General features: G+C 39.6%; 1 protein-coding gene across 1 annotated transcript; it reads left to right on the forward strand.

Moving 5' to 3' along the window:
- Nucleotides 1-14,043: 14,043 nt before the first annotated feature.
- On the forward strand, nucleotides 14,044-27,180 carry LOC131659138 (uncharacterized). The gene is made up of 3 exons (XM_058928371.1): nucleotides 14,044-16,224; nucleotides 26,057-26,355; nucleotides 26,460-27,180. Exons 1-3 carry the CDS (start codon nucleotides 14,044-14,046, stop codon nucleotides 27,178-27,180), a joined length of 3,201 nt encoding a protein of 1,066 aa, XP_058784354.1.
- Nucleotides 27,181-27,534: the final 354 nt, after the last annotated feature.

Consider the following 27,534-nt stretch of genomic DNA (forward strand, 5'->3'; position numbering starts at 1 on the left):
AGATCTTGCTCTTACGTAGTGATCAAAGACAAACTCTACCAAAGAGGATTCTCCATCCCCTTGCTCAAATGTCTCGACTCCACTCAAGCCCTCGAGATTTTACAAGAAATCCATGAGGGCATAAACGCACAACACCCCGACGGACGTTCGCTAGCCCGAAAAGCTTCCGGGCAGGATACTACTGGCCGACGATGCAACAAGACGCCAAGAATCACATCCAAAAATGAGATAAGTGCCAACGCCATGCCGACATGCACATCGCTCTCCCTAACGAGCTGAAAACGTTATCATCGCCTTGGCCCTTCGCTTGGTGGGGAATGGACATCCTAGGACCATTTCCCGTTGGCTCGTATCAGAACAAGTATTTAATAGTCGCCGTAGATTACTTCACAAAATGGATCGAGGACGAAGCCCTCGCCAAAATCACTTCCCTCAACATACTACGATTCTACAAGCGGAACGGGCTCGCGCGGTTCGGAATACCCCAAGCACTCGTCACCGACAACGGGACGCAATTCACGGACAGAAAATTCCAGGACTTCGTTGCCAAACTCGAGACGAAGCAGCATTTCACTTCCGTCGAACACCCCCAAACAAACGGGCAGGCCAAGGCCGCGAATAGGGTTATCCTCCGAGGACTCAAGCGAAGCCTAGGAGAAGCGAAAAAGGCTTGGGTCGAAGAGCTCCACAACGTTTTATGGGCATACCGAACCACTCCCCACTCGACCCCAGGAGAAACTCCATTCAGATTAACCTACAGGACCGAAGCCGTAATCCCAGTAGAAATCCGAGAACCATCCCGTCACACCGAGCTTCCCCTTGAAGAAGAGCTAAACGACGAGGCCATGAGGGAAGAACTCGACATGGTCGAAGAAATTCGCCTAGGAGCATCGCTCCGTGAAGCCAAAATAAAACAACAAATCACTTTGTGCCACGACGCAAAAGTCATCAAACGCGAGTTCGAGGTCGGCTCCCTCGTCCTCCTCAGAAGTAAGGACTCACACGATATCAAACTCTCCCCCAATTGGGAAGGCCCCTACCGTGTCTGCGAGAAGACCAAGAACGAAGCCTACTACCTCAAAAACCTACTCGGGGAAAAATTGCTCGACCATGGAATGCCGAAAAACTTCGACAGTACTATAGCTAGAGTTTACGTCAAAACGGCCGACCAGCGCATGGCTACGACGCTGCGGGCCGGCGAAGAGACGCGTCTCGGTACGGGCGCCTTCCTCTCATTCACCATAAATCGCGTCGCAGCTGACACCGAGCTGCTATTTGATTCGACAGGGAGACCTACACCTAGCTCCGCCGTCGCAGTACCACCCTGGTCGGACATCCAGCTCGCGATGGATAGTCTGCGCTGCGAGTTCTTCGTTCCGAACGCAGCCTCGAGTTTGCCTAAGGCCTGGATTACACCCCACCTGCCCGGTTCATTCCCTACACGATCAGATGACAAATACCGGTCGAGCATGCGAAAGTTAACATACAAACTACGAATTGCCAAAAATAAACATACAAACATGATAGCGAAAAAGCATAATGGCAAAAATAAAATGCATTATAACGGATCAAAAGCCCCAAAATGTGCCGGCAAATACCCATTATACAACTAGTCATAAACGGCTTGCAGGCCGACAAAATCTTGACACGCAGGCCAAAAACAAAAAAGGGGCAAGTGCCCAATTACACAGATCACAAATTACTGATCACACCTCACCACCGTCATCCTCCTCGCCCCCGTCATCTTCCTCACCCTGCTCGGCATCCCACTCATCAAAATCTGGGTTCGTCTTAATCTTGCCATTCACAACCTTGTTATACGGGCTGATCCCTGCAGTGACCAAACCCGGGTTGATGACCTGTAGTTGCTCCACGGCTGCCTTGAACCCAACCCCCAAGGTGGCGACGCAATCCACTTCAAGCTCCGTCAGTTTGCCCAACAGTTATGAACGAGTTTCCAAAGCCTTCTTGTCCTCCGTCTTGTCGACAGTAGGAAGATGAGACTTCTCCAATTCGGCGACCCGCTCGCGCAACCTCTTCTCCTCGGCTTCCAAAGCTCTGACCTTGTCCTGAGCCTTGCAGAGGTCTTCGACGACATGGGTATGAATCTCATACTTATCCTTATAATCTTCGAAATCCCCCTCAAACGTCTCATATTTCCGCTCCAAAGCATCATAGTCCTTTTGAGGACAAACCCTTTGAGTATTGAGAGCCATCGCCAAAGCCGCGACCCTCATCATCCCCTCGATATCCTCGGCAAGGTCGTTCCCCCGGGTCACTCTGTCCCTCTTGATGATGCGTTTCACTTCATCCCGCTCCAACAGAAGATTGTTCCTCGAGAAAAGCCCCCGGTGCAAGGTGCAAGAAGGCAACACGACGTCGTTGTCGGTAGGGTTGTCGTTGATAATGGGGCGGACCTCTAAACCCCCGTCAACACAGGCCGCAGCGGCCGTTAATCTCCTCGACGCGAGTCCTCTTCCCGGCCCCCTTCGCGGCCGCCTTGTTCTTCGCCCTCATCTTCACAACCTTATCATGCAAATCAACCATTTGTCCTGCAAGAAAAAATTAAAATTAGCAACAAATAAATACAAATCAAACAGTCAAGAAATTTCTCACCAAGTAAAATCATAGCCTCCCCGTCAGTCTCGCACTCGAGGATAGCCTTGGCACTAATATGTCGGGCCTCGAGCAAAGGCTCCCCATCCTCGCCAAACAGAGGATCCCCGTTGGGTAGCATTTACACGACCGGCCTAAACCCATCCACGAAGGTGACAAGCCTCTTGTAACCCGTCGAATCTCGCTCGTTCAGGTCCTCGTCCCTGAAGATATAAGCATTTGTCCCTTTCTCAAAATGGTCGTATTGCCATTCCAGAGGAAACCGAGTAGAAGGCCCCACCTTTTCACCCCATCTTGGTAATATTCAAGGATCTCAAACAAATGATCCCCGGCCTCAGGAGTGAAAGGTTTGACCATGAAATATCGAGTCTTGAAGTGTTTGATGGAATCCTGATATATGGCGAACAGCTTCTTCGGCTACTTAAAGAATACCCAGCTAAATTTGTCGTCCGCGTCGTGCAGTCTCTGAAGATGAAACACTCTAAAAAAGAGAGGGAGAGTAGCCTCGACCTCGCTAAATTTGTCGTCCACGTCGCGCAGTCTCTTAAGATGAAACACTCTAAAAAAGAGAGGGAGAGTAGCCTCGACCTCCAAGAATCCACACACAATCTCAAAAGCCCTTAAAAAAGCGAAAGCATTGGGATGGAGCTGGGACGGGCATTATTGCAACCACCTGAAAACACTTCGCTGCAAGTGTGTGAAGGGAAGCCTCAACCCGGCCTCCTTGAACACAAACTCATACATGGAAAATCGAGGACCAGGATAGGCCGAGCAAATCCTCTGGTGGGACTTCGGCGCAAAGGCCCCCCATGAAGGGTTTGTACCCGACTCAAGATCTTCGAGGACGTTAAAAGCCTCCTTAGGATGCGTCGTAAAGCCCGAGGCGATGGTCCGAGGGGAAACGGCCACCCAATCCTCGAGTTTCCTTGGGGAAACTTCCACAACTAGAATGTCTTCATCTTGCAAGCGACCAATCGCTTCGTCTTTGTCAGATATGTCGAGGACAGCATCGTTCCGGGCGTCGTCGGCCATTTACCTGAAAAGCAGAGGAAACAGTGAATTCGACATGCCAAATCCACCCTTCCACCGCAAGCCAAGTGAAAGGGCGAGGAGGATAGACGATGAAGAGCTCCCGCATACAACCGATATCGCCGAGGTACTTTTCGGAAATGGTCAAGTCTATCAGGCTAGCGTTCGCCGACGACGTTGGTCCGTAACGACCTGCGAGACAAAATCCTCGAGTAGCATCCTCACCCCATTCAAACTATCCTAGGCAAGCGCACTATTCAAAACCACTTACAATACCTCCTCTAAACGCTTCTCCCCATCACACTCACACCTTGTTCGGCTCACACATTCTTTTCCCTTCGTCACGCTTAAAGCACGATCGGCAAACGCATACAAAACATATGCTAATTCCTACTCCGCTCGGCCTACTCATGGCTAAATCTCCTAAATCTATAAAGCAAATAGGAAGGTAAGAGGATAAGGACACTTACTTGGATCGAGACGGCAGAGGGAGAACACGCAACGAAGACGAATTCCTTGAGCGAGCCTTGGGATAGTTTTTGAGAACAAAGTAACTAATGAGTGGCCTCCCCACTACTTATATAGGGAAGGGAGACAGAAAGGCACCATGATTGCCTAGGAAGCTCAAAGGGTGCCATCATTTCCTACTCCAAAAGGAAGCTCAAAGCATGGGAAAACGCGAAAGGTGTCATAAAGTGCCTGAGAAAACTCAAACGGCGCCATTAATGCCTAAGCCGAAAAACGGATGTGAGTAATGATGACGCTCCAAGCAGCCGCCACCTGTCAACCGAAGCCTTAACCGGTAAATCGAAACATTTCGATTGAAGACCAACAGTCGCTCCGTCCATCTCCCCGACCAAACTACACGCCGTTGAACCAGCTGTCTCCTCGACCTGAAAGTCCTTCCATAACAATTCCGTTCCCCGTGAGCCGAGGACGCAACCTACAAGAAGACCTTAGTTTACCATAAATGCTAATTTGAACACGTGCTCGGCCTACCCCCGTAACCAAAGTCGTCACTCCCACAGGACTAACGACTTAGGGGGCTCCTGTTCTGGACTGGGCCGAGCAGGCCCAGCTCCCCTGGCTAGCCGAGCAGGCCCAATCTTCTTGAGCTCATTCCCCATTCACCGTTACGAACGGGTTCACGCGAAGATCACGTGAATAACGCTTCAGCGAAGGATTCGGTCAACCACCTCCGGATCCTACGCCACGCTCACCCAGAACGTGAGTCACCTGCTGACTCAGCCCTAGCAGAGGGTGTTCTGGCAGTTTCCTAGCACGTGGGCCTCCAAATGGATTTGGCCCAAATGGGAAACCTTGGCCCAACGCTGGGGGCTATAAATACTCTCTTTCACTAAAGGGTCAGGTATTCATTCTCTACTTCTTAAACCCTTTCTCTTTCTCTGATTGCTACTTACTTTGGCATCGGAGAACCTTGCAGGTACCCCCCATTCTTTGTTCAACAAGCCAGATCCAGCCGCCGTGACGATCCACTCTGATCAGGTTAGATCAATATTGTTTAAAGATATGATCAATATTCTAGCCAAATTATTAATCCTTGCAAATATCCGACTTACATTGGTTCCATCCTAAATAGAAAGCAGTCGTTAATTATTAATATTTCATGCTTCCTTGTTGGCATTATCCTTTCATTTATCCAGGGATTCACATCTACCATATAAGAACATTAATTGTTCTGGAAAACTCCCAATTGACCTTCCCTCTTCTTCTACCACCTCAACAAAACAGGGGCAATTTTGGTCCAAAATTTTCTTTTTGCAACTAATGATGTCATATTGTTCAATTCTAATTACATGGTTGTTGTTTTATGCTTTTGCTTGCTATATTTGAACATATTGATGATGTCATAAGGTTGAATTACTATTGCTATTGATTTTCCTCTTTTACCTTTTTCCAATCTTTAATTCAAAATTCAAATTTGAAATAAAATATCTTCTGACACTCTCCATCTCTCTCGTCCTTTCCCTTACTCTCTCTTTGAAAGTTTCAAAATATGTGACTAATCTTTCTCTTTCTCCTTCCATCATTTTCTTCTGTACTAATCTCTCTCTCTCTCTCTCTCTCTCTCTCTCTCTCTCTCTCTCTCTCTCTCCTCTCAAACATCTCCAATCACGTCCTTCATCTTCCCAAGCTTCATCTCCATCTTCTCTGTTGAGCGATTTCATCTTCATCTCCAAACCTTTTTTTTGACAAAACAGGTATAATGGGTTTGTCTCCTTCGTTTATTCATGAATTTCTTCTTCTTTATTTTTCATTTTGTTTCATGCTTCAGTTTTAACATTGACACAGATTTGAAATTTTCACCTATTATTTGAGGGTTTTTAAGGTTTAAGGGCATTCCTTTTGTTGCAGCAAAATGTTTTAGGGTTTTCAATGATTTAGTGTTTTTAAAATTTAGATCTTATATATCATTTAGGGTTTTAAAGTAATTAGAACTTTGGGTTTTTGTAGAATTGATCTTCTATGGTGATATGTTGAAGACTCGATCCATGATAATTTCTCGGAGTTGGATGTGTTTAAAAACCAATAGTTTCGTTGAGTTATTGTTTTCTTTCGTTCATTTATAGTGGAAAAAAGTGAACTTTTAATGACTAAAGTTGCTAAAAGGGGTTTCACATGTTTTGTAGGTATAACGACATCAGAAGTTGTTCTTCTCCTTTGAATCGGTGCATATATTAATATTTAGTGTTTCAGGTTTGGTTTTTGGTTTGGTTGTGTTGGCTCACAACGAAAGATGAATGGTGTGGGAATCAGTTTTACGATGGTGCATCGGTTGGATTGAGGTAATCGGTTATGGAAGATATGTCGGTATTTTATTGGTTTCTACTGTGGAATTTAATTTTAGGGTTTCTTAGCTGTTGAAATGGAGTTAGGGTTTGTTAGTGTTCCTTGGTAATTTTGGGTTTTGGAAACTTAAATTGTTGAGGGACATAACTTGGTTTACTTATGATTTATGTTTTTGGCAGGTTATGTTTATCTGTGGTGGGTTTATCGTCGTAGTTCGATCGCCGTGGCCGCCGGTGATTATTTCGAAACAAATTAGTTTTCAACATTTTTGTTTTGAGATTTGTGGCTCACTTCATAATACTCAGTTGATTTGTTTGAAACTAATTTTATGTAATTTACAGAACTGATTTTATGTTCTTGCAGAATGACATCACTGTTTTATTTTACTTTTGTTGCGTTTTTCATTTTCTGATGATTATTTCAACTATATTGAGTGTTGCATAATTTTAATGGTGCTATGATGCCAAATATAGATCGGGTGTTTCGTCTGAACCGGGCTACATTCAACGGTGGTGGTTGTGGTGAAAGGCGTTCTTATAAGGCTACTATTGATTTCTCTTGAAAGTTGTTTAAATTGTTATTAGTGTTGATTACTATAATACGGTGGGAAAACTGACTTGTTGAAATGTTGCGGATAGCAAGAGTCGCCACCGACTTTTATTTTATCCAATATATAGAAAGACTAAAAAAACAGAAAAAGACCTTTTAAAAAGATTTTGAGTTCGGGGGGTAGGTTATACAAAGGGAAGGTGTAAGCACCCTTTGTATCCATGGTTATACATGAGCTCTTAATTGCTTAGCTCACTTTTGATTTCAAAATGTTTGAAGTGTCGTGTGTGAATAAGAAAATGTTTGAATAAGGACTTTAGCTTGTAAAATAAGCGTAACCTTTTTGAAGGTTTTTGAAAGGATATTGTCAAAGAATTTTTGAATTTAAACCAGAGCAAGCAATTAAAAGCAATTACCCTTAAGTTAAAAGGCAACATTTGTTTTGCTTAGGTATCCTCGGAATCAAGGGACTTGACTTTTTGATCGCAATAAAAGGAAACAGGCAGCATAAGAGGGGTTACCCTAAAGGCGTGTGTGTGGCACAATCATGTGGTTAAATTCAGTTATATTATCTTGTAATTAGTGAGCTATGGTAATTAACAGGCTTGCACTCCCTAGGATTACTAACCATAGCAGAAAAATAAAACAGTTTAATAGTCATACGCTATTACAATAAACACCTGTTGATGCGGGAAAATTAAAGGCAGAAAGAATAAACCTAATTACTATTACAATAAAACCCTTGAAGGGTAATATGAAATATAAGGCAGAAAATTTTACAAGGCTTTGGGGCAGATACATTATAAACCAAGAATTGTAGAATAATAAGGCAAAAGGCAAATAAAAGGTATTGATAAAATAAATTAAAACAGAAGAGGTTTTGAAAAAAAAGGAAAGGCAAAAGTTTTTTTGAAAACATTCAGGGTAAACCCTGATTTTTAGGGAATGGAGGTTTTATGAGAAAACTAGACACATTAGTTAATGGACGACACCTACCTAAAAATACCTAAGGCTAATAAGGTTTCTAATTTAATCGAGGCTAACAAACCTAAAAATTAATTATTGGTTTTTAACCTAATTAATTTAAATTGATTAATCCTGATCAAATTATTTTTATGAACCCTAATTTATTTTTAAATCATCCTAAATTAATTAATCCTAATTTTAATTAATTAAACCTATTTTTAACTAATTAAAACTAATTTAAAAAAATTGAATTAATAATAAATAAAAAAAAAGATTTTTGATTTTTATAAGAAAAAAGTTCAGTTTTTATGTATATAAAAAAAGGTTATTCTAAAAACGAAATTAAAAAGGTTTTAAAACAAAAAAAAAGATTATATAGTTTAATATATAAAAAAATTGGAAAACCTGCGTGTGGATCAGGTGTGGCAAGGTCTTGGAGGCCATTTACGAATACATCCAAACACTACAAAAAATATTTCGCGACCTATTCATTACGATCGTCCAAGGCCCCTGAGTTCAAAAACAACATTAATTTCCCCTAATATGGCCTCAAACGTAAATCCCCAGTTTTAGAGCTTGAAACCCTAACAATGGCGTTAGGCTTAAACACGCACAGAAAGACAATTAAACGTCCAGAATCCATAAACACAGGTAAGCATGAATATGCAAACAAAAAACATTTATATGACGTGAATCATTGAAATCGAAGAAGTTCAAAAGAGACACAAACCTTGAGTTCTGAGAACGTGTTATTGATGATTCAAGACCTGGCAAGGATCGGTATAGCTTCAGGGATGTCCAAGGAACGTGTTTACGTGATCAAAACTTCTTGAATTGGTTTGTAACTTAGAATCTGAGTTTGACTTTCTCTTGAAATTTTAAGGGAAATTTAGGGTTCTTGGAGGCCAGAAAATTGTGCCCTCCTGATCTGCAATGCTTCTGTTTATATATTGGAACAGATTAGGTCAATAAAATTGCAATGAATCTTGGTTAATCAAAGATTGGCAATTTGAAAATTTTGATTTATGAAAGCTTCTAAATTTGGCCAACTTTCTCCCAATCATGCCAATTTGATTTCTCACGAAAATTGCATCAAATATATGTTATTTGATGATTGATTATGATTGGAATCAAGAGCCAAATCAAATCCTCCATATTTCCTTCATTATTTGATTTAAAATCCCTTTTTAAATGAATAAAAATTCATATAAAATCAAATTAATCTCAATAATTCGTGGCCACCTAATTGGATGTCTTAGATAACTTTAGGATCAAGATTGGATCTTAAAACCTTGGGCCCATTTGCAAGAAAGTCCATTTTGAACCCTATTTGTTTCATATTTGTCTTCAAAATTGTCCAACTTTGACAAAACATATCTCCCTCAATTTTTAAGGTATGAAAGAGTTCTAGGACTTTTTGGAAACCACAAGATGTCCTCTACAAGCCACTTTGGAAACTTTTTCCATTTGAATATTTTATCTTGATGATATGGGCTTTGACAAAAAACTGCTTTTGGTTGACTTTCAAAAAGGAGCTATAATTTTTTAATCCATATCTCTTAAATGAAGCATTTTTAGCCTTGGCATGTGAGAGACAAAGTCGTAGAGAATTAAATTTCCTTAAAAATGAGCTTTGGATGGAGAATTTCTGATGTTCCATGTGAAAGTTATGGTTGGTCAAAGTTCAGTTGACTTTTAAGTCAACCCTAATTTAGAAACTTGGAGTTTTTGTTGATTTCTGAACTATCCTTGATGAATCATGATCAATCCTTGATCAAATGATGAATGATACTTCAAAATGAGGATGTTGGCCAAAAATCAAGAATTTTGACTGTACTTTGACCACAGTTGACTTTTAGGTCAAACTAGTCGACTATTGACTATCTAAGCAATTGACTGAGTAATCTTGAGAATTGAAGCTTGCATTTTGTCACAGGGATAATTTGAAACATCATAAGTCACATGAAGCCCTTTTGAGGCCTTGATTCATTAATTTCCTTAAAGGAATGCAAAACCTTAGTTCAGGAAGTCTTTGATTAGGAGAGTGAGCCTTAGATTTTCAAGTGAGCTTGATTATAAAATATGATGGGCAAATTTTGGGGTATGAAAATTACCTATTTGTTTCACCATTTTCTTTTCAAAGGGAATAACTCCTCAAAGGTTTAGACACACCTATTTATTTGAAGCTTCACATGAATTGGCAATTTGGAATTTGTTGAATCTGATGTACAATACCACCGTCGACAAACCAGAAGATGACATGAGTTACAATACCATCGCCGACAAGGAAATACAATACTATCGCATGAGTATTTTGTCGTCACCTCCACCAAAAGATAAGTTACACTTACATATTCTATTGATTGATCGTAAGTGAATATTAAGTGTTTATGAGTTTTGTGTCCAGGTTACCGCAAGGGAGTATTTAAACAAATGTTAGTTTTGAACAAGTTTGATAGAGTGAAAGCAAACCCTTCCTATTAGTTTTGATGTGATCCTGTTGCTTTGGACAATAAGTCATATATTTGTTTGAATTCATTGGCAGTAGAAAGAAATATTGTTGTCCATGGACAGATAATTCTGCAACTGTTAGCAGACTCTTGGCAACATCCTATTACCTTCAATCAACGACAAAAACTTTGTTGATGAATCTGTCAAAGAATTCTATTGCACTTCAGCTTTCATGGCTAGCACACCTGAACATGTAAGACTTTATTAAAACTTTGTGTCTTTTTAATATCACTGAATCTAATGAATTCATTTAAATTTGTAGGTGGGAGTTTTGCTGGAATACCACCCAAGAAGATGGTTGTTGATGTTGTGTTTATGGCTACTATCAACATGGTTTGGCACATTGATATTGTGTGGTGCTGCATATCTGTCAACAAAATTCCCATTCTTCCGTAGCTACCCTCATTTGTCTATAGAGACACGTCAAAAAATATTGCAGGGATGGTTTCAAAGTTATTTTTGTCTCCTTAGGATGCTTTTCACAACCATAAAGCTTCTCACTCTCTTTGTTTTCTTCACTCAGGTAGGACGAAGAGGAATCATCCAGCAACAGAGCAGTTCCGCGACATGGAACAACTATCTGGTGGTGAAAAGACTGTTGCTGCACTTGCATTGCTATTCTCCATCCATAGGTAGAGTTGTTTGTACTTGCAAACTTATTTTATTTTTCTATATGAGAATATTTGGTTTGAGAAAATATTGTTTTCCTTTCTTTTAATCACAAAAGATCCACATTGTTTTTACATTTCTGTTTTTAAAGATTTGTATTTGTAAACATGAAAACATAACAATGTTAAATAGTAATTTTTTATAGGATTCTTATTTTAGTTTCAGGAAGAGTTCATCCAATGACATACAACATGGGATAATAATGTTGTATGTCATTTGACCAACTGTTGAGACACTGTTTTATGCAATGTTCTATTCACTCTTGCACTTATGTACCATAATGATAGTTTGCTTAGTATTATACACATTGAACTAAAGATGTGAGTTTTAGCTGTGAGGCAAAAATGAGTGCAACGATGATGGCATTGGATAAGGCAAAGATGAAGAGAGGACTCTAGAGGAAGTCTGTCGAGATACTGAGAGGGAAAAGGAGTGTTCTTTGTCGTATTGTTGGTCCCGTCCATTTTTGTCTATGTGATTAGGATTAATAAATGATTTTTAATTAGTTGGCATTTGATGTTTAAAGTATTTATTTTTACAGAATAAATTAATATTTTTAATCAATTAAGTGTTATTAGCAATTTATTAATTAATCAAGATTTTTAGGATTAATAAATGATTTTTTGATTAGTTGGCATTTGATGTTTAAAATATTTATTTTTTACAGAATAAATTAATATTTTTAATCAATTAAGTGTTATTAGCAATTTATTAATTAATCAAATGTGGGACTTCATTCATTACTGAATGTTTATTTCTTCCTCCAACCATATCATGTTCTTGTTAATCAGTCATTTCAACCTCATTCCATCATCTCATTATGTCTCTATCCTCCAAATCTTCTCCAAGTTAATCATTCATCATCAATCATCAATTTAATAATGGAAGCACAACCTGCACCAATTCAAAACTGTTTGAAGATGAACAACCTGCATCAATTGTTGTGATATATAGGTTTCTCTCACTCTCTCTCATATAAAATCATGTAAATTGACAGAAGTTAGAACAATTTTATATTCATGCTTAAAATGATAGTGTTACAAACAATGGAAACTCCTTAAAAACACTGGAAGAAAAAAATCTCAAAAGGTCCAGTAGCTGACGTAGCTCACCATTTAATACAAATGTGATATATAGGTTTGTATCATATTTGCTGCATCGACTGGTCTAGTTACTCTTTTGCATTAAGAAAGTGAGTATTGTTATTTTCAATACATATGTGAAGTTTCATTTATACTTTTAAAATTATTGTGATATATAATAGCCTAATAATATTTACATATGTGAAGTTTTATTGATGGTTGGGTAATCATTTATCTCAGACTTGTCTTATTTTAAAATGACAACTTAATACAATACTAGAAAATAGAGAAAACAAGATTATAAACACCATGAAGATTTTAAACAGTAGAGTCACAATGAAGCTAGAGATGGAGGTCAATCTAACAGTTCTACAGGTTAGTGTTTATTAAGAGTTTTATTTTAGTCCCACGTCGATACATACATAACTTAATTGTTATTTGAATGTTGGGCTAATAATGTATTAGAAAGCACTTAGGTCCAGAAAGATAATATTAAAATATTAGTAAATTAATTTATAAAAAAATTCATCCATTCAAACAAACTAAAAATAAATTCAAGTATTAAAAAATAAATTATCCTAGTCTGTCAAAATCCTTGGTTTTGTAATAGGGGGACCTATAGTCCAAATTAGGGAGACCAAAAGTAAGAAGGAAGAGCTTTTGGAGAACTCATAGGTTGCGGAGTAGGTGGACGATAGCAAGGATGACTCCAAACATTGAACTTCCAACGTCTAGTACCCGTATAGGGTGAAGCGTAGCCATAATTTGCATAAGGATCATATGCATAAAGATAAAAGCAAAACCTATCCCATTTACATGTCTTGTAGCATATTTAACATTGAACTGGACCTCTATTACCGAAATGACCACCATATCCTTGAAACATTCCACCACCATATCCTTGAGCAAGAAGAAGAGCTTCAAGCTCATCAAGAAAAGCCAAATCTGACCTTGAGTTCACCGTAATAACAATTGAATCGTATTCAATAGTTAAGGCTTCGAGGATTAATTCAATCTGATCTCGAAGAAGAACATGATCGCCAATGGACATGATAGTGCTCACGACCGTGCGAACACGCACCAAGAACTTAGAAAGTAAATGTGTGCCTTTGGAGAGAGATCCATGATTCGATCGTAATAGTCACGACTTTGTTTTCATCTGTGTGTTGCAATACGCATGAATTTCCTCCTATACCTACCATAACTAACAAAGAAGAACGAATCGAGGGAGAAGAGCATCACAAATGGTGGAAAGAAGCCACGAGCACAGTAACACATCTTCCCAAGTGACGTAAGCATGATTTTTGATTTGCAATTCACAATCCACAATCGTCAAAAACCGCTAAGGGATCTGTGGTGAAACAACATATTCACCATTCGCATGCCTCAAAGGATACCTTTAACATGTTGTAGCCATTGATGACAGTTCGATTCGTCCAATTTCACAAAAATCTTCTGTTTGAAGGTAGTAGCAGTAGCAAAAAGCACATTTTCATATGTGGAATTCGCATATTGATAAGAAGCGGCCCACTAGGCCCATTAGGGAAAGAAAGCCTTCAATATTATTTAAAGACTTCTATTATTAATAGGGTATTATTATTGATATTTTAAGTATTGTAGAAGTTTTATTTGCTTGTATGCTGGCCCATGGCCCATTAGTCCTTAAGAAACCCTACTATATATTTTATCTCTTTGGTATGAAAATCTGAAAAGTTATTTCTTATGTTTTTATCTTCTTATGCAATTTAGATCTTGGTAGCTTAGTGTAACCTAACATTGGTGCTTTCATCTTTTGCCTCTCATTCCTCCCATGGCTCCCCCTAAACAGTCCAATCCTTCTTCTAAAGATATCATAGAAGAAGCCATTCAAATCTCCACCCTACACCTTAACAATGCAATGCAAGGAACTCAAGAGCAAATGGATGAGAGATTTGCTCAAATCTCTTCGGATCTCTCAAACCTTCAAACAAGGTTAGACAATGACAAATCCATTGAAGACTCAAGGTATGATTCTCTCATGGTTGTCCTCACCAAAATATCACTTCAAAGAGAGCAACCTTCCACCTCTCAAAACGCGGGTACTGTTCATGGGTCTGGTACAGCTACTGTTCACGGAACAGTAAATCCGCCCAGCTCCGTCACTGTTCACGGACCAGCTGCCTTCGCTACTGTTCACGGAACAGTAACCCCATCAGGTATGGTACACAATCCTACTTCTAACCCTAGGGTAGCAGCAGCCTTGTCTAATATTCTATCACCTACCAACACACCCATAATACATTCTGCCCACTTTTCTACCACACACACTCAACCCACACCCATGAGATACAACAACACACATATTCCACCACAATTCCCACCTTACCCACCAATTCCTTCAATCTTGACATCCTCCCAACCATTCAGCCTTCCCTTTTCTCAACAGTTTCCACTTTCACAAATGTCACACCAGCCAGCATATCCCAATCTCTCTCATATACCACCCCTTCCAGCTATTAGAACCCCAAAACTTGAACTCCATATGTTTGATGGGTCAGAACCTCTTGATTGGTTGTTTCAAGCTGAGCAATTTTTTAATTTTTATAATATGCCACCGGAAAACCGTTTGTCATTAATATCATTTTACATGAAGGGTGATGCTTTGTCTTGGTTTAAATGGATGCATCAAAGTCATTTGTTAACCGATTGGTTTTCTTTTCTCAAAGCCTTAGAATTACGTTTTGGTCCTTCCACTTTTGACAACCACCAAGCTGAATTATTTAAATTGAAACAAGATGGATCGGTGGTTGATTATCAAACGAAATTTGAAAAGTTAGGGAACCAAGTGGTTGGCTTGCCACCGGATGCCATATTGAATTGCTTCATTTCCGGTTTAACGAATGAGATTCAAAATGAAATGGCAATTCACAAACCCACCAACATTTCACAAGCTATTGGTTTAGCTAAATTAATTGAATCTAAGTTGAAAGATTCTAAACCCAAATTCCCTAAACCATTTTCAAATGCTTATCATAAAACTTCTGCCCCTTCAGCCAACACCATGTCCAAACCCCCTAACATTTCCAATACCCAAAGCCCAAGCCCCTTCAAAGCCCAAACAAGCTCTGCCCCATCAAAATTCCCAATTAAAAGACTCTCCCAAGCCCAACTACAAGAGCGTAGAGCCCAATGTCTATGCTTTAATTGTGATGAAAAATTTGTTATTGGACATAAATGTTCAACAAGCAGATTTTTAATTCTTATGGCGGATGAAGAACCTACTTGTGAGCCCACTAATTTGGAAGATATTGTCGAATCCGAAATCGAGCAAGATTTAAATGATACTTATTTCCATATCTCTCCCCAAGATTTAACAGGACAATTCTCACCACAAACACTTAAATTCAAAGGCAAGATTGGTGGTTTATCGGTAATGGTTTTAGTGGACACCGGTAGCACCCATAACATTATGCAACCCAGAATTGCTCAACATCTCAATCTCACCTCTACACCCATTACTCAATTTTCTGTCATGGTGGGAAATGGCTCCCACTTAAAGTGTGAAGGCATTTGCAATAACGTTCCAATCACATTACAAACAGAACTTTTCCATCTTCCATTCTATCTCTTGCCAATTGAAGGAGCCGATGTTGTTCTTGGAATGGCTTGGCTAAGAACATTGGGTCCTTTGCAAGCAGATTTTTCCATTCCGTCCATCTCATTCACCCATCATAACAACCTCATTACATTGAAAGGAGATCCCACAGCCCATCCCACCCATACTACTTATCATCAGCTAAAGCACCTCATACACACCAATTCTGTTGCCTCTTTCCATCTCATGTTTTTCCAAAATCATCATCCTGATCCACATTATCCTAGCCCACGTGATTCCTTATCCAACCCAGCACCAAAACTTTCCCCAAAAATACAAACACTTCTCACAAAACACCAAACTATCTTTCAGCCTCAAGAAGGCCTTCCCCCAGCCAGACCCCATGATCACCATATTGTTAGAACAAGATTTGTTCTGATCAATATTCTTAGTTTTGATGATAACAAGGATATGAATTTTTGATGAGATAATGTGGTACTCTAATACACTGCAATTTCCCTTTCAGGAAATATATAAAGAGTATGCACAAATCAGCGCTCAGAAGCTTTGACTCAGAAGGTTCAGCATGCAACATCAGAACATGGTCTGGCAAGACATCAGAAGATGGTCAATGCAAAATCAGAACATGGGTCTATGGAAGCATCAGAAGAACTTGAGTTCAGAAGCAGAAGCACTGAAGTTCTCATGGTATCACGCTCCGAAGCACTTCAAGGTCAGAAGACAAGAAGATGCTCTGCACCAAGCTGTTTGACTCTGATGATATTCAAACGTATACAAAAACATCAGATCAGAAGCAAGTACAAGATGGCAGGCTACGCTGACTGACAAAAGGAACGTTAGAAGCTATTAAAGGCAACGTCAGTAGACACAGCGTAAACAAGGCTCAAATTAGTTGACAAAAGAGTGAAACATTAAATGCAATGCTGTACAGAATACGCAAAGCATTAAATGCTCCCAACGGTCATCTTCTCAAGTGCCTATAAATATGAAGTTCTAATGAGAAGCAAGGTAACCGATTCTGACGAATTCTGTGAATACTAACTTGCTGAAACACTGTTCAATTCAAAGCTCACAAACTTCATCTTCATCAAAACTCACTACATTGCTGTTGTAATATATTAGTGAGATTAAGCTTAAACTTTAAGAGAAATATCACTGTTGTGATTATAGCTTTTCAGAAGCATTGTAATACTCTTAGAATTTGATTACATTAATTTGTAAGTAACTAGAGTGATCAAGTGTGATCAGGATACTCTAGGAAGTCTTAGCTTGTGTCTAAGCAGTTGTAAATAGAGTGATCACGTGGTGGTCAGGATACTCTAGAAAGTCTTAGCTTGTGTCTAAGAAATTGTTCCTGGAGTGATCAGGTTGTGATCAGGATACTCTAGAAGACTTAGTCGCGGGCTAAGTGGAAAACCATTGTAATTTGTTGAGATTAGTGGATTAAATCCTCAGGTTAGGTAAATCACTCCAAGGGGGTGGACTGGAGTAGTTTAGTTAACAATGAACCAGGATGAAAATAACTGTGCAATTTGTTTTTATCGTTCAAGTTTTTAGACTACACTTATTCAAACCCCCCATTTCTAAGTGTTTTTCTATCCTTCAATTGGCATCAGAGCGCCGGTTCTAAGGTGCAAGCACTTAACCGTGTTTAGAAAATATTCAGGAAGAGAAAAACGCTTCAGTAAAAGATGGCTGGTGAAATTCCAACAAACCCACCTGCATCTACATCTGGCTCTGCTGAGCAATATAATGGTAACAATGGTTATACTAGACCACCAGTATTTGATGGTGAAAACTTTGAATACTGGAAAGATAAACTGGAAAGTTACTTTCTTGGTCTAGATGGTGAACTATGGGATCTTCTGATGGATGGTTACAAACATCCAGTGAAAGCTAGTGGCGTAAGGCTTACAAGGCAAGAAATGGATGATGATCAGAAGAAGCTTTTCAAGAATCATCATAAATGTAGGACTGTTTTGCTGAATGCTATCTCTCATGCTGAGTATGAGAAGATATCTAATAGGGAAACGGCCTATGATATATATGAGTCATTGAAAATGACCCATGAGGGAAATGCTCAAGTCAAGGAGACTAAAGCTCTTGCTCTAATCCAGAGATATGAAGCCTTCAAGATGGAGGATGATGAAAACATTGAGAAGATGTTCTCAAGATTTCAAACGCTAACTGCTGGATTAAGAGTTCTGGATAAAGGCTACACCAAGGCTGATCATGTAAAGAAGATTATCAGAAGCTTACCCAGAAGATGGGGTCCATTGGTAACAGCATTCAAGATTGCAAAGAATCTGAATGAAGTTTCTTTGGAAGAGCTTATCAGTGCCTTGAGAAGCCATGAAATAGAGCTGGATGCAAACGAGCCTCAGAAGAAAGGTAAGTCTATTGCATTAAAATCTAATGTTAAAAAATGCACTAACGCTTTTCAGGCTAAAGAAGAAGATTCCGAAGAATCAGAATCAGAAGAAGAAGTTGAACTGTCCATGATCTCCAGAAGGGTAAACCAACTCTGGAAGAGCAAGCAAAGGAAGTTCAGAGGCTTCAGAAGTTCAAAGAGATTTGAACGAGGAGAATCTTCTGGTGACAGAAGATCTGACAAGAAGAAGGCTGTCTGCTATGAGTGCAATGAGCCTGGACACTTCAAGAATGAATGTCCAAAACTTCAGAAGGAGAATCCCAAGAAGAAGTTTCATAAGAAGAAAGGTCTTATGGCAACATGGGATGATTCTGAATCAGAATCAGAATCAGACTCTGAAGGAGAGCAAGCCAACTTCGCGCTGATGGCTACAGAAGATGATGGATCAGAATCTACATCAGAATCAGATTCTGAGGAGGTATTTTCTGAACTATCTAGAGAAGAGTTAGTTTCCAGTTTAACAGGACTTCTGGAACTCAAGGCTCATCTTAGTATCAAATACAAAAAGCTGAAGAAGCAGTTTGAATTTGAAACTAAGAAGCTGGAAGTGGAAAATTCTGAACTGAAGGAAAAAGTTTTAAATCTATCCAAAGATAGTGGATCTCCTTCTGAAACAGAAAAATCTATTCCGAGTCTCAATCATATTCTGAAAGAATATGACTCGAGCTTCAGAAAGTTCTTATCTAGAAGTATTGGCAGAAGTCATCTTGCTTCTATGATATATGGAGTTTATGGAAACAGAAGGTTTGGCTTTGGCTATGAGGGTGATACCTCACATAAATTTGAACCTATTGACGATCTGAAGATCACATACAAGCCATTGTATGATCAGTTCAAATATGGCCATGCACATGATATTAGGCTCACTTCACATGCACAGAGTTTTAACACTGTTCACACCAAGAAGCATGTGACACATCCTAAGAAATATCATGCTGACAAACCTAAAGAATATCATGCTGTTCCTCCTGTTAAATATTATGCTAAACCCAAGTTCAATCAGAACTTGAGGAGAACTAACAAGAAAGGACCCAAGAAATTGTGGGTACCTAAGGAGAAGATAATTTTTGTTGTAGATATCCTTGGCTGCAAAGAGGACAAAAAGCAAAATGTCATGGTACCTGGACTCTGGGTGCTCGTGACACATGACGGGAAGAAGGTCTACATTCCAAGACCTGGTGCTTAAACCAGGTGGAGAAGTCAAGTTTGGAGGAGATCAGAAGGGCAAAATCATTGGCTCTGGAACCATAAGTCTTGGTAACTCTCCTTCCATAACTAATGTACTTCTTGTAGAAGGATTAACGCATAACTTATTGTCCATAAGTCAATTAAGTGACAATGGTTATGATATAATCTTCAATCAAAAGTCTTGCAAGGCTGTAAGTCAGAAGGATGGCTCAATCCTATTTACAGGCAAGAGAAAGAACAACATTTATAAGATTGATCTTTCTGATCTTGAGAAGCAGAAGGTGACTTGCCTTATGTCTGTTTCTGAAGAGAAATGGGTCTGGCACAGAAGATTAGGACATGCTAGTTTGAGAAAGATTTCTCAGATTAACAAACTAAATCTGGTCAGAGGACTCCCAAATATGAAATACAAATCAGATGCTCTTTATGAAGCATGTCAGAAGGGCAAGTTCTCCAAACCTGCATTCAAGTCTAAGAATGTTGTTTCTTCCTCAAGGCCGCTAGAACTCTTGCACATTGATCTGTTTGGCCCAGTCAAAACAGCATCTGTCAGAGGAAAGAAATATGGATTAGTCATCGTAGATGATTATAGCCGCTGGACATGGGTAAAGTTCTTAAAACACAAGGATGAGTCTCATTCAGTGTTCTTTGAATTCTGCACTCAGATCCAATCTGAGAAGGAGTGCAAGAATCATAAAGGTCAGAAGTGATCATGGTGGCGAATTTGAGAACAGATTCTTTGAGGAGTTCTTCAAAGAAAATGGTATTGCCCATGATTTCTCTTGCCCTAGAACTCCACAACAAAATGGAGTTGTAGAGCGAAAGAATAGGACTCTACAAGAAATGGCCAGAACCATGATCAATGAAACCAATATGGCTAAGCATTTCTGGGCAGAAGCAAATAAACACTACATGTTACATTCAGAATAGAATCTCTATCAGACCTATTTTAAATAAGACTCCTTATGAATTGTGGAAGAACAGAAAGCCCAACATTTCATATTTCCATCCTTTTGGATGTGTATGTTTTATTCTGAATACTAAAGATCATCTTGGTAAGTTTGATTCTAAAGCACAAAAGTGTTTCCTTCTTGGATATTCTGAACGCTCAAAAGGCTACAGAGTATACAATACTGAAACATTGATTGTAGAAGAATCAATCAATATCAGGTTTGATGATAAGCTTGGTCTTGAAAAACCAAAGCAGCTTGAGAATTTTGCAGATATAGATATTGATATATCAGAAGCTGTAGAACCAAGAAGCAAAGCTGCAGAAGCTGGCAGTCTCAGAAGCAATGGATCAGAAGATCAAGTTGCTGCATCTTTAGAGAATCTCAGGATTTCTGAAGAGCCAACAGTCAGAAGATCACCCAGACTTGCATCAGCTCATTCAGAAGATGTGATCCTTGGTAAGAAAGATGATCCTATCAGAACAAGATCATTTCTAAAGAATGACTATCAGAAGTAGTGATCAGAATCAGAAGATGTACAGTCTTTTCAAAACAACACAGCTGTCATCTATAAGTTTCTGAAAATGAACGCGTGTCTGTACGGACAGTACAAGCGTGCAGTTGAAAAGACGCCGACCTAGGTAACTGTGTTAAATCATTTCATTTACCATGTTCTCTCTCCTAATGTCATTTCTCATTAAATGCATAATGATGTCTTTTTCTTGAAATCAATTTCTTTCAAAACAGTTTTTTTTCTTTTCTCTTTATTTTAATTTTTTTTAAATCTTTTAAATAACCCGCTTCATCTTCATTTCTTCCTCTCTCTCTCTCTCTCTCTCTCTCTCTCTCTCTCTCTCTCTCTCTCTCTCTCTCTCTCTTTTATGTATCTCTTTCGTTGCATTTGTTTTCAAACCCTAGTTTCTGGTTTGATCTCAAAGCATAATCATCATGAACTCATCTTCAAGTTCATCAAACCCAGCAGAAAGTCTCACTTCTACACAGATTCTTCTACTCAAATATGGGTATGCTCCTTTGAAAACATGCATGATTCCCATGGACGAACTGGAAGTTCTTTGTGAATCTGCTGTGGACTTCGACAACCTTAGAGCAAATGGTTTTCTGTGTGACGTCAGCATATTGGAGCAAGGATGGTCGAAATATCTTGATAGATTGGTTGGACCAATTTATCCTGAACTTGTGAAGGACTTCTGGGTACATGCAACGGTTACCCCAACTGCTATAATTTCCTTTGTGCTAGGGCATGAAGTGGTTATTACTGAAAAACTCATCTGGAAGCTGTACAATTTGAATGATGAAGAAGGTTGGTCCGGCTTTCAACCTGGAACGGTTAACTGGTATCAAGTTGAAAATCAAATCTCTCTTGCCTTCGAAGCTGATTCTCATAAAACGGGCACTTTGAGGCCGTTTTATCAAGTATGGGCTGAGATTATTCTGGGTTCTCTACACCACAGAAAGAAGATGTTCTCTCCCTCCGCCTACATCAGTCCGGATCACAAGTACACTCTCTTCTGCATTGGCAGAAAGATAGAACTCAACATCTCTCACATTCTATTTGAGAATCTGAAAACTTCTATAGTTGAATCAAGAGAAGATGAAAGGGCGAAGTACCCTCATATTCCTAGAAAGACTATTCCTTTCGGAAGAATGATTTCAGACATTCTGATTGAAAGCAAATTGCTGGACTCCATCAGAACACTTGATGCGTCCCATTTTCTTGGAGTAGTTCAGGGTCCCATCTTCAATGGTGTGGATTTGTTCAGACTAGAGCTCATCCAGAATGTATCTTCTGTGTGCACAAGCTTTCCTGACATTCTGTCAAGATGAGTTGCTGTTGAAGGTTTTGTCTCTTTGTTTCATAAAGAACTTCATCAGGTTGTCAAGCTTTACCTGGAAGATTGTGTTAGGAAGCAATCAGATCTTCTGAAGAAGGATCAGAAGGAACAACAGGCAAGGCTAAAAAGAAAGGCCCGAGAACAAGAGGCCAAGAAAGCCAAGAAGCTGAGGGTCACCTATGATCCTGACAAGGTGTACTCTCCTGAATACAGGCAGAAAAGGATCAGAGACTCTTTTCACACCACCAGATCTACATATGCTTCTTCTGAATCCGTCACCAGGCATGTTTTTACTCCACCTCCTTCTGTTCCTAAACCTTCTCCCCAATCACCTCCTTCTGAACCTAAAATCAACTTCACTATACCAAATCCCTCTCCATCATCTCTTTCCACTCCCATTCTAAACCCCACACCTCTAAGTATTCTTCCCCCAACTCCTTCTGATAAATCTTTCTCACCAATCCCCTTCATAAATACTCCATCCTCTTCACAACCTATATTTTCTGATACTCCATCCACATCAATCATTCTCTCAGATGTTCCTTCTTCCTCATCCACCGCACCTCCACCTTCTTTATCCCATCCTTTACCTATCAGAAAATCCAAACCCTACTGCCTTCTCTACCCTGACTACAAATTCACCTTCAATCCACCTGAACCTGAACCCTATGCCTACCTGGAACTGTTCAGACATGAGGTGATTAGCAGTTTAGATCTTCTGAAGGATGCCTTCCTAAATGTTCTGGATGATGTTTCTACAAGAAATCTCTGGAGAAGCTTTCGCCAGGATTTTCAAGTAGGAGCAATGGGAGTACAGAAGAGACTAGTGGCTGCTGCCCCTGGTTACCCTGGTTACCTTCTGGAGGGTGATAATGGTATATACTACCATCCTCTCAGAAATTGTGTTGCTGCTGAGGAGAAGCAGTTTGTGGATGAAATGGAGGAAGCAAGACTTGCTGCTGCATTAGAAGCAAATCCTTGCAGAGAAATTGTGGTTTGGAAACCTCATTTCTTTGTCTTGGTTGGAGACTTCAAGACTCTCTTTGACTTTTTGAGGGAAAACCCTTATGAGGAAGACCCAAGCTTGGTCATTCCAGAAGTTGCTGATCCACCAGAAGTTGAAGGACCTTCTGCCCCTAGGAATCTAGCTGCCATTCTTCAGGCACTTGAGATTGAAGATTCTGAGATTCCGGCTGCAGAATATGAAGATGCTTCTATGCAAGAAGCAGATGTAGAAGATCATGTTGCTGAAACAGTTCCTGTTGAGGAAAACCCTGCAAATGATCTATCAATGGAAGCTACAGATCACAATGCCATCCTTGTAGATAGAAGCTGTGAAGCTTCTTCTGATGAACCTTCCCGTCTTGCAAGGACTCTGGAAGTTATTCAGAAGAACCAGGATGAGCAAAGCTCAGTCAATGTTGAGTTTAGAGCTTTCATGGAGAGGCAGAATGAGCACAACAATGGGGTTCAAGATATGCTGGCCAAGATCTTGTCGAAGCTAGGGTCATCTTAGATTGAGTCTTAGTTGTTTTGTTTTCTCTGTTTTTTGCTTTGCTGCATCTGTTTTGTGCATCTTCTCTTGCAAAGTTCTATGGTTTTTGAGTGCTGACTTGCAGGAATTGAAGATCCTCTTTAAAGCTCAACATAAGAAGCAACGAGATGAGGAAAAGCAATTCTATAAAGAATCAAGCTCTTGGATTCTTGAAGCAAGCTAAGTGCTATGAAGCTTCAGAATCAGAAGCAAGAAGGAAGAATGTTCAGATATTCTGATGATAGAATATGCTCTGAAACATTATGTTTATTTGTTCTGATACATATTATGTGGCTCTGATACATATTATGTGTTCTGACTCATTCATGCTGACTTTTGTCGTTTAGCGTTGTTCTGTAACATTTTAGGATGTAGAGATGCTCTGATGATGCTCTAGTACATTCAACAATGTTCTGATACAATCTAGCATGAAGTGATGTAAGAAGAAATTCAAGCTCTGAAGCTGTCCTGATGGAAGCAAGAATCAGAAGCTGTGAATGTTCTGAAGATCAAAGAAATTCAAGTTCTGAAGCTGTCCGATGGAAGCAAGAATCAGAAGCTGTGAATGTTCTGAAGATCAAAGAAATTCAAGTTCTGAAGCTGTCCGATGGAAGCAAGAATCAGAAGCTATGAATGTTCTGAAGATCAAAGAAATTCAAGTTCTGAAGCTGTCCGATGGAAGCAAGAATCAGAAGTCATGAATGTTCTGAAGATCAAGCATATGTGAACGTCTCTACTGAAATACTCAGGGAAGTCATTTATTATTAAAATTCTTCTAGTATTTATTTCAGGGGGAGATTATCTATCTCAGGGGGAGATTATAAATCTCAGGGGGAGACATATTTACATGCTTATGCTTTAGCTGTGTAATTGTCTTTAGCCGTCTGCTCTTTCTGATCGCAAATTCATATCATTTTTATATATGTTTTTTTGTCATCATCAAAAAGGGGGAGATTGTTAGAACAAGATTTGTTCTGATCAATATTCTTATTTTTGATGATAACAAGGATATGAATTTTGGATGAGATAATGTGGTACTCTAATACACTGCAATTTCCCTTTCAGGAAATATATAAAGAGTATGCACAAATCAGCGCTCAGAAGCTTTGACTCAGAAGGTTCAGCATGCAACATCAGAACATGGTCTGGCAAGACATCAGAAGATGGTCAAAGCAGAATCAGAACATGGGTCTATGGAAGCATCAGAAGAACTTGAGTTCAGAAGCAGAAGCACTGAAGTTCTCATGGTATCACGCTCAGAAGCACTTCAAGGTCAGAAGACAAGAAGATGCTCTGCACCAAGCTGTTTGACTCTGATGATATTCAAACGTTGTATACACAAACATCAGATCAGAAGCAAGTACAAGATGGCAGGCTACGCTGACTGACAAAAGGAACGTTAGAAGCTATTAAAGGCAACGTCAGTAGACACAGCGTAAACAAGGCTCGAGGTAGTTAACAAAAGAGTGAAACATTAAATGCAATGCTGTACGGAATACGCAAAGCATTAAATGCTCCCAACGGTCATCTTCTCAAGTGCCTATAAATATGAAGTTCTGATGAGAAGCAAGGTAACCGATTCTGACGAATTCTGTGAATACTAACTTGCTGAAACACTGTTCAATTCAAAGCTCACAAACTTCATCTTCATCAAAACTCACTACATTGCTGTTGTAATATATTAGTGAGATTAAGCTTAAACTTTAAGAGAAATATCACTGTTGTGATTATAGCTTTTCAGAAGCATTGTAATACTCTTAGAATTTGATTACATTAATTTGTAAGTAACTAGACTGATCAAGTGTGATCAGGATACTCTAGGAAGTCTTAGCATGTGTCTAAGAAGTTGTAACTAGAGTGATCACGTGGTTGTCAGGATACTCTAGAAAGTCTTAGCTTGTGTCTAAGCAATTGTTCCTGGAGCGATCAGGTTGTGATCAGGATACTCTAGAAGACTTAGTCGCGGGCTAAGTGGAAAACCATTGTAATCTGTTGAGATTAGTGGATTAAATCCTCAGGTGAGGTAAATCACTCCAAGGGGGTGGACTGGAGTAGTTTAGTTAACAACGAACCAGGATAAAAATAACTGTGCAATTTGTTTTTATCGTTCAAGTTTTTAGACTACACTTATTCAAACCCCCCTTTCTAAGTGTTTTTCTATCCTTCACATATCCCTCTTATCCCAAATACCCCACCCATCAATGTAAAACCATACCGCTATCCACATTCACAAAAAACTGCTATGTCTTCAATTATCCAAGACATGTTACAGGAGGGGATTATTATTCCTAGTCGCAACCCTTTTTTCTCACCCGTCTTACTAGTAAAAAAGAAAGATGGTACTTGGAGATTTTGTGTAGACTATCGCGCACTTAATGCAGTAACCATTAAAGACCGTTTTCCCATCCCAACCATTGATGAACTTCTTGATGAGTTAGGCAATGCTACTTATTTTACTAAGTTAGATTTACGCTCTGGCTACCATCAGATCCGCGTTGCATCGAAAGACACGCATAAGACTGCTTTTCGGACTTTCGACGGGCATTATGAGTTTCTCGTAATGCCTTTCAGGTTGACAAACGCCCCTTCTACCTTTCAATCAGCTATGAACGATTTACTAAGACCCTACTTACGCAAGTTTGTTTTAGTTTTTTTTATGACATATTGATTTACAGTGCCAATTTTGATGATCACTTAGCTCATTTGCAGGTTATTTTTGATCTATTGAAGTCTCATGCTTTTGTGGTGAAGCTACCTAAGTTTGTTTTTGCAGTCAAACAGGTTAACTACTTAGGACATATCATTTCAGTTGGAGGAGTTGCTCCAGATCCAGAAAAGGTGCAGGCCATGTTGGATTGGCCTACTCCATGTTCACTCACGTCTCTCCGCGGTTTCTTAGGCCACACCGGTTTCTATCGTCACTTTGTGAAAAACTACGCCACTCTCGCCGCTCCCCTCACCGATTTATTACGTTCCACTAAATTTGTATGGAGTACAGAGGCGGCCGCAGCCTTTACAGAATTACAGAAGAAGATGACCGACATGTCGGTCCTGGCTTTGCCAGACTTTACAAAACAATTCATTATAGAGACAGATGCTTCAGGAATCGCCATTGGCGCAGTACTTTCACAAGATGGGCACCATATCGCCTTCTTCAGCAAAAAGATGTGTCCAAGGATGCAGGCTTCATCAGTCTATGTACGCGAGATGTTTGCTGTAACAGAAGCAGTAAAAAAATGGCGTCAATATCTCATAGGGCAGAAGTTTCACATTTACACTGATCAGAAAAGCTTACGAAACCTACTGTTACAGCGAATTCAAACACCAGAACAACAGAAATGGGCAGCAAAGTTACAAGGGTTTAACTTTGAGATATTTTACAAACCTGGAAAATAGAACTTGGTTGCAGATGCGTTGAGTAGAAAGTTTCACACCAATGACTGTTTGTTGATGGCCTTCTCCTCTCCCATTCCAGATCTGTTGGCGACTCTTCAACAATTTTATGCACACGACACAGCAGGAAAGCTATTAGTTACACAAAATACAGTTGATAACAAGTCTAGCTTTTACAAGTTTACTAAGGGACTTTTGTACTACAAAGATAAACTGTTCATACCTGACATTGAGGATCTTCGTCTAAGAGTCTTAAGGGAATTTCACCATACGCCAACAGGTGGCCACTCAGGTGTTAAGGCATCCCTTGCACGCATCTCGGCTTCATTTTCTTGGCCAGGTCTCTACAGAGAAGTG

Source organism: Vicia villosa, linkage group LG3 (assembly GCF_029867415.1).
Source record: "Vicia villosa cultivar HV-30 ecotype Madison, WI linkage group LG3, Vvil1.0, whole genome shotgun sequence".
Lineage (NCBI taxonomy): Eukaryota > Viridiplantae > Streptophyta > Magnoliopsida > Fabales > Fabaceae > Vicia > Vicia villosa.

Coding starts and splice junctions, on each gene's coding strand:
- LOC131659138 (XM_058928371.1), top strand. CDS start 14,044: ATGGCTCCCCCTAAACAGTCCAATCCTTCTTCTAAAGATATCATAGAA. Junction 16,225..26,056: donor GACCCCATGATCACCATATT/GTTAGAACAAGA, acceptor GACATGTTACAG/GAGGGGATTATTATTCCTAG. Junction 26,356..26,459: donor TTTCTCGTAATGCCTTTCAG/GTTGACAAACGC, acceptor ATTGATTTACAG/TGCCAATTTTGATGATCACT.